Source organism: Gavialis gangeticus, unplaced genomic scaffold (assembly GCF_001723915.1).
Source record: "Gavialis gangeticus isolate Ggan-Ray unplaced genomic scaffold, GavGan_comp1, whole genome shotgun sequence".
Classification (NCBI taxonomy): Eukaryota; Metazoa; Chordata; order Crocodylia; family Gavialidae; genus Gavialis; species Gavialis gangeticus.
The window spans coordinates 41,500,922-41,509,420 of record NW_017728998.1 but is presented as its reverse complement, the minus strand read 5'-3'; the positions used below and the strand labels follow the sequence as shown (position 1 = coordinate 41,509,420).

General features: G+C 45.3%; 1 protein-coding gene across 1 annotated transcript in view; it reads left to right on the top strand.

Annotated features, from left to right (window-relative positions):
• Positions 1-316: 316 nt before the first annotated feature.
• The window catches only part of SLC38A8 (solute carrier family 38 member 8), a 36,748-nt gene continuing 28,565 nt past the window's right edge, over positions 317-8,499 (top strand). Inside the window, exon 1 of the mRNA XM_019505753.1 lies at positions 317-944. Within this exon, the coding sequence (XP_019361298.1) occupies positions 756-944 (189 nt within the window). The 5' untranslated portion in view covers positions 317-755. The remainder of the gene's footprint in view (positions 945-8,499) is intronic.

Here is an 8,499-nt window from a genome sequence, read left to right as displayed (position 1 = left end):
GAGGAAAGTCCAGTGCAAACAGTAAACTTCTACTAATAAATGTGATTCTGTCACTTCAGGTATAGATAAGTATCCAGTGAAGGTCTCAATTCAGCAAAACATAAGTGCATATTTGAACACATGCTTCAAACACTTTGCTGAACTGAGGTCAATAAGAACTGATCTAAATCCTACTGAAATCATTAATGGATGTCTCTCTCTTGATCTGTAAGTTGGGGTAGGTCCCTCTTGTCTGCAGGTATCTAGCTTGCATTATACAGCAGACCTAAGTTGTTTCTATTTAATGATGCCCTGACCCTGGAGAGAACCCTAGAGCTCACTTTTCTGTCCTGTTTTGAAAACACCTCTTTGCTACAAAATCTTACACAGCTTTGCCACTTGTTTCACTCCTATTTCAACTGCTCCACAGACATGCTAATTGAATTAGCAGCCACTGAGACATGACTGAACACAGCTTGCTTTGCCTAATTGGCTCAAATTCTCCCAACCCTCGATTGGTTGAGAAGCTGTTTTTTTTCCCCAACTGGGAGCTGTGGTGAGGGAGTGTGTGGAGGGCTCTACCCCTTTTAACTTTTGTTTTCCAAAAGGGCGGGGGGAAGGGAATAAACTCTTTAACCTAAGACGTCTTTGGAACCTGGCCCTAGGACAATGAGCAGACCTGCCTTCCTGAGAAATTGTTACTGCAGATAGAGTTGTCAGTCAGTAAGGTCTGCCCACTCTGGGGCCATTAAACCCGCCCTCCTTTCCTTCCAGAGATGGAGAAGCTAGTTAGAGAGAGAATCAGCTTGTTAGCCGAGCACCCTGTGGAGAGGGGTAACCCACATTTATCCTCAGCTGGGGCCATCTTCATCATGCTGAAATCAGCCCTGGGAGCAGGACTTCTCAATTTCCCGTGGGCTTTCAATAAGGCTGGAGGGATCACAACAGCTGTGCTTGTGGAGCTGGTAAGTGGCACGGGCCCTCGCTCTGTACTCATTGGCTACCAGCTTGGGGAATATTCTGCTTTAGTGGCTAGAATGGCTCCCATAGCTTAACCCGGCCTTAGTGATAATAATTGCCTTTCTGCATCTTCCCTTCTCCCTCCTGAGAAGGGAAGATGCAGAAAGCCTTTTCACCCATAAAATCCAAATCCTGTGCATCTGTAGCTACCTCCTCTCCCTCCTTTAGTTCAGCCAAAGCTGCAAACCTCACACCTGTCTGTGTAGAAGACAGCTATGTTGTCTTGCAGCATCTGACAGAGACTCTGATTGTGACTGGAGTATATTCGGCTGCTTCCATAATGTAGGTAGACCCTTTCAGAAGTTCAGGAGGTGCTCTGGGCTCAATAATTAAGTGTACACTGGACTCAGCCTGCCCTATCAAATCAGTGGTTTACCACTGATTTTAGTTACAGGGGATGATTCCTGTTTTGAAGTAGCCTGTTCAGCTAGAACATGAGCCATCAAAGAATCAGTCTTTATATGTGTCTCTCTCTTCTTTAGTACCCTCCTGTCCTTCAGTAGCTACAGTGCTAGCTTGGGACTCCAAAGGCCAGTGTTCAGCTTTTTGCTTGAAGATTCCTGTAGCAAGTCACTCATACTCAGATCCACAGTAAGACTTGAGTGCCTATTCTACTTAAGTCTAGGAGCCGTGGCTGTAAGACCTGTGATCAAGCTGTTAGGCATCCACCTTTTTGTCAGCAGTTTCCCCAAATACCAAAGACTTTACGCCTCTGCATGCCCACAGCTGCTGACATTTTGGAAAGTGTGTGCAGCTCATTGCTGATCTCAAACCTGTAACCAAACAGGATCCCCAAACTGAGCATTTTTCACCACAACCACTCCCCCCAGGGGGTTGGTCCACCAAGCATACCTACCATTAAGAGCTCAATGCAGAGCAGCCTCTCTCATTAAAAAGTAAAAATGTGGAGCTTCATTTTTCAGCTAGGTTTCAGTAGTTACAGAAATCACCTGGGACACTGGAGATTATGTTCGGCACCCTGCTTTGTCTGAGGGGATTCTAAGCCATGTCTCCCACCTCTGAGTGTTTTGACCACTAGGTTTTCAGTTAGACTGTACCCTGCCTGTGATAGTAGTGCCACAGTAGAAGGAGAAATGCAACATTAATGGTGCCAGAGAAACTGCACCACATGGCGTACAGTGTTAGTCCAGGTGCCTGGCTTATCCTGGTAGGATCCTTCCATTTTGGAAAGAAGATATAATCATCTGATTTTTGCACTCCCTCCCCTCAAGTTTGAGAAACCATTACAAATGCACTCACATTCTTCCCCACCTTCATAAGCCTTGCATGTATGAGTACAGAAGGAAAAGGTTGGGTTCTAGTGTCTTCACTGTGATCCCTTGTTCTTTAGCTAATTGACTATTGGCAAGGTGGAGGCTTCTCCAGCCATGTTGTAACTGAAATGCAATAGCGAACACTTCGTGAGCCTATTCCTACCTGTGTGGGTTAGCTATGTTGAGTGCACCTGCAACAATGAACGCCTCAGGAGACAGCATGGAACAATGGACCCCCAGCATGCTTAGATGCGAGAGATGTACTGAGACAGAACTTTAGGTGCCTGGGGACCCTTAACATTAAGAATGAGATGTCTCTGCAGGTTAGGCACTTCCAGGATGACATAACAGCTGAGTTTTGCTTTCAGAAGCACCGTTTTACAAGTTCTTTTGGCTCAGGCTGTACAGTTCCCTTCCTCTCCCTGCCTGATCCAAGGATAAGGCCTTTATTCATATTTCCAAGGATGTGCTTCATAGTTTCTCACTATATTAAACTTTGTAACTTGTATTCACAATCTTTGTATGTCCCCCTCTTGGTAATCAGTTGAAGAACTTCTGAGAAATGTCTAAGACTTTATGTAATAATTGGATCCTTTTATTTTCAATGGCATGCAGGTTAAATCTATGGAAAGAAGTGAAAGGTACAGAATACAAACTGGGTAGGAATACAAACAAAAGCCTTTCCTCAACACCAGATAGAAATGATTTATTAGTTAAATTACTGTTTAATATACAAGTAATAATAAATTAGATCAAGTTAAACATACACAAATGGTTAATGATCTCTTCAGTGAACTCTATTGTTTTCATCCACTCTGGAAATATATAACTAGTTCAAAAACATAAGTTCTTCCCAGAGAAGACTTACTCTATTCTCAGTTGTTACAACAATATTTTAATATAGTTAAGTATATTTCTTAAAGAAAAAGCAATGAATACCAAAAGGCAGAGGGTTTGTGTTTGTTTTTGAGCAATCTTCCTGAATCTACCATTATAGCATCACCCTAAAAGCATGTTCTGCATAAGCCTGTATATTTATTTTGTTGCCTCTCTAATCTTCAGTACAAGAAATTAAAGGACTCTGGGTTCAATCCTGTAAAATAATAATGCATGTAATGATTACTGCTGTGTAAATCTGTTTTCCCCTAGTGGGACTAGATGAAATAGATAAGTGATAAAAATTTGGAGGACTCCATCTTAAGCAAAAGACTCACTGCCTTATAAAGCAGACAGGGCTTTTAGCATGAACAGCTAGCAAGATTTCCAGTGGCACTGCCTAGTCCTTATTCTCACCTCTCAAGTGACACAACACAAATCCAAAATAGTGTGGCTGCTACCTCGGAAGTATTAGGTTAGTGCAGAGTTATTATTTCCCAACTTGCATCTATCATGATAACCAAGTTGTTCTATTCCATCTTGGTAGGTCTGCACTGTAGTCATTGCAGTTTGCTTAAGTTTACTTGAGCTAGCTTGCCCTAACCACACTAGCTCTGGTACTGCCAGCAGTGGACCCACAATAATAAGAAACTTAGTATGGCAGGGGTGGGTAAAAATACAGCCTGTGGGCTAGATCTGACCCACCAAGCACTTTCATCCAGCCCAAAGCACCCACCAGCAGATTGTGCTCTGCCCAGCCCTTCCACCCATGAGGGTGGGAATGAGGTACCCATGTGTACACAAAGCCCAAACATACCCTACTGCCTTGCTCCCACCCCCACGGGCAGAAGGGCCTGGCCAGCCAGCACGCAGCTTCCATGCAGGGCCACTGCTGCTACTGCTGCTGCCCCTGGGGACCTGCTCTGCTTCCCTGGTCTCCTGCTGGCTCTGGGCAGCAGGTAGGGAAGCGGCAGGGGTGTAGCTAGAGCTGGACAAGAGTGTGGACCATGGGGATGGTGGCAGTGTGGAGCCCGCACCTAGGGGAGTGGTGGCAGTGTGCAACTCAGCTGGGCAGTGTGTGGGTGTGAGGGAGGGTGGGCTGTGTGGGGACCCCCCCACATATTCCCCTTATGGCACACAGCCCCAGCAAGAGGTGGCAGCAGCAGCAGCAGGTAGGGTACTCAGGGTGCAGGTGCCCAGTGGTGTGCAGCTCCGGCCAGTACTGCACAGCAGTGAGGTTTCACAACCTCTGCTGGGCCGCTCCCTGCCAGTCACGTGCAGCCCCTGCACTTGCACAGCAGAGGAGGGAAGCCTCAGGTCTGGAGCCAGCCGCCTTCCCTGCCCACCAAGAGAAAGCACCTGGGGCTTCTTTTCCCTGCTGTGCAATCCCGGCAGGGAAGGCAGCCAGCTCTAGCACCTGGGGCTTCTGTCTCATGCTGTGAGCGCAGGGGCTGTGCGTGACTGAAAGGGAGCGCCAACAATAAAGACAGGCCAGCAGAGGTTGTACCCATTGCTGTGATGTGCAGTGCTGCTGGAGCTGTGCCCCACCAGGCACCTGTGCCCTGAGCATCCCACCTGCTGCTGCTTCACCACGGGGGGGAGTGTGGGGAGGTCCCCACTCCCCACCCTCCCTCACATACCCACACCTTCTCCCCACAACCTCCACATATATACAAGCCCCCAACATACCCTATGCCCCTATACACAGCCACATCTGCTCACAATCCCCCCACACCCTACCCCATGCACCCCACCATATGCCCACCCACACCCATACCCCACCATACACCCCCCACAATAAAAAAGAAAAACTAAGAATTTATTTTTGAGTTATTATGTAGTCACCTCTGTATACAGTATGCAAACAAATCATGACAAAAATATTTTGTAATAAAATGTTATAGTAGGCATTTGACTTTTAGTGTATGATTTGTTGGGTTTTTTTCTGGTTCTAAGATGGCAACCCCCCCCAAAAAAAGAAGTATGTCTGGGTGATAAGGGGAGGGACTTCTGGTGGCAGAGGTTAGAGGTGGGACTTTCAGTCCCAAGATGGTGACCAGGGGGTGGGGCAACCCATGCAGCCCTCAACAGCTCACCACAACTCATTAAGCGGCCCTCCACCTGAAATAATTGCCTGCCCCAGAGTATGGACTAACTGCTTGAGCACATTCCCAAGTTCCTGAGCTCAGCAGTGCTACAGCTACAAGGTCAGCAGTGTTTGTGATAGCCTTATACACTTACCAGAACTGGCTTTAAACTAAGATAGGAGGAGGAAAAAAAAAAAAAAAAATATCAATCTTGCTAGTGATGGTATCCTACTGTTTTAACTGAGCAGTTATATCATCCCCAGTAGGAAGGGGATCTGTGCAGCAAAATAAACTAAATCAAGGGCTAGAAAATGGAGTGAAAAAAAGAGCATAATTATAGGAAAGTCTCACTAGTGAATATCTAAATCAACTTAATGCACAAACTTCCTCCACATTAAAGAACTCTTAATTCATCTAATTCCTAAAAAATAATGTTCAGTGTTGAACAGTAGGGGGTGCTCCTGTATCGAGTCACCCACCTCACTGTGCCCGACCACCTTCCAGGCTCTGAGTGCCTCCCTGGGGGCACCTCATGTCTGGCCAACCCCTTTCCTGGAGCACACCCCCTAGCCTGGTGTTTCCACTGCCACCACCCAGGGCTGGGCTTGATTCTGGCTCTGTGCACCCTGGGAAACACAGGCCTAGTAGCCTTTGAGGGTACTTGATTCATTTCAAGAACTTGGGATACTTCCCTCAGTCAGAAGCACAAGTAGTGGTCTCCCTTAGTCAGCCAAACCAAGGGGACCCCAAGGCATAATCTAGACCCACTCCCAATAAGTCTCCCACACTAGGTACAAAGGAGAACTTCATTGGTTACAAGGGGTAGGGTTGGAATAGAGTACTGGGTAGAGCAGTCAGAGAAATCCCATAGAGCAAGCTCCCATGGCTGGGTAGCCTTTGATCACACATCTGAATTACTGCAAGCTATACATCTAGTTAGATCTCAGGTAGATTACTCACAAGTATCATCTAGAGGCAGTTGGAGATTCCCTCTGGAGGCAGGCAGTTCCTTGATCATGAGTTTTGAGAGAGAGCAAGTTTCAGATGATTGAGCTCTTCTCCCTCTCCCTCTCCCTCTCCCTCTCCCTCTCCCTCTCTCTCTCTCTCTCTCTCTCTCTCTCTCTCTGAGCCTCCCTCCCTGGCCAGTCCTTGACTTATAAATTGCCCTTGTGACCTCATTTACCTGGCCCAATGGAGGCCAGCACCTGTTGGCTGTCAGCCAACTGATTTGAAATACGTCACTAGTTGCTGGGTAGACTGGCAGTTCCTAGCTCCCCAGGGAGCAAGCCCCTCACCCAGGTATGTGATACCAGTTGCATAGGCAGAGGGAGCAGGTTTCCCCCCCTCCCTCAGGAATGTATCCAGCTCAGGTTACCTAAAGAGATAGGGTAAGGTGTGTATCCTCTGCTGGACCCATCCTAACCAAGTTGTCACAGAGCAGAGTTTTTGGGGAGAAACAGAGGTGGCCTTCTGCCACATTGACATGTACCAAATCTTTACAGAAATCAGATTAAGTTCTTCCTTGCCACATTTTTTTTTTTTTTTCCCCCCCAAAACTGTGGAGAACTGTAAGAGACTGGAGAGCAAGGATCATAGGATGAAAGCTATTTCTAAGAAATGTACTGATTTAAAGTCTGACTTCCACCCTTCTTTAAGTAGTTTCCTGCTCTGAGTAGCCTCATGGAAGATCCTTAGAGGGCTGATCAATTGTTCATTAAACTTTCCTACAACTTGGCCAGCTTGATAGATATTTGAATCTTGTATCAAACCATGACTGATAAATAACTTGTTATGAATAACATTTTCCCTGCCGTTTAACTAATTACATACTTAATACTCAATCAAGTAATTGAAATAGAGACTAAGTAGTTTCCCTCTCCTACAATAATTAACTCTTCTAAATTGATTATACACAATTAGAAGTTACTGTAAAAAATGTTTTAAAAATAGGAGATAGCTTGCTTGCTGGGTTTTTGGATGATCTAAACGGGGGTGATCAATCACAGGGTTATTGCAGAAGACAAAGTAAATGTAGATAATAGTCTTAGCTTTCACTCTATGTTCTCATTAGCAAGATATTCTCAGGGATTTAAATAAGCAAGAAAATATTAACTAGGCCACACAAGCACATTTCAGTAAGTCCTGGTTTATTTATCACCAAAACAACATTAAACTTTGGGAGCAAAAGAGGCTGATAGGGTGACAGACACTGAAAACATTATGTCCCTTCGGTTTGCTTTTACCTTTTTAAAACTAGAGGCCAAGTGTATGAGGCTTCTATTAAATCTGTTAGATTTCAGCAGGCACATATGCCAGTCCTACAGCCACAAAACAATAAATTGAAATAAGTCATGATTTCATTTCCATCCACTTGGACGTGATCACTTTGCATATATAGAGCTTCTAGTGATAGATTTAATTGCATCTATCCTATCCTTTCCTGAGGGTTCTCATTACAGTTGAATTCATAAGGACAGTTAGATTGCTGGGGTAGTTGTAGGGTAGGCAGGTCTTGCATACTTGCAAGTCCTCCAGTGGAAGAATTTAAGTTACTTGTTCCAGTTACAGATAGAAAACTCTTGTCCACATCTCAGTTGCTTTTACTGTGAGATTTCTTGATTGGTAGAAAGTACCAATGAAGTATCCACTGAGTGACTTCTAACACAGGATACTTTGCTGAGGGGTTGGCAAAAGAGGGAAACAAATTTTGGTGAAAAAAAACAATTTAACATTTAAAAAAAGGAATCTCAAGATACATTAGTTTATGGTTTACAGACTATTTCTGCCGTAACCAAGTATATGGACACAATGTGTATTTCCTACGTACCAGCTGTACTAAGACTTAATCTTAAAGGGTCTTAAGCAATTGACAGAGCCATTATTTCCTTGGTAATGGTTTCTTCTCCTGAGTTTTCCGTGATCATGTATTACCAATGTAAAAGGTACAGTAGGTATGTGGACCTGTCACAGATAGCTTGGCAACGCCAGCAGAGCCATTCTGTCTGGACTCTAAGGCTGAGGGGAGTTGACTGTTTATTGGCACATCTTGGGGCTGGGATCAAAATATTTCAGGGGAGTTGTGTCAGGACGGGACCTAGGGGTGCCGTGACCTCCCCTAGTGCCCCCTACTTACCATGCTAGATCAGGTTTAATGCACCCCCGCTATCTGGCCTGCCAGGTCTTTGATGTTAATATGTTGAAGGGAGGCTGCCTTTCTAACCTTTCTTGGCACGGTGCTTTGATGTATCCTGGCTCTGCCTAGT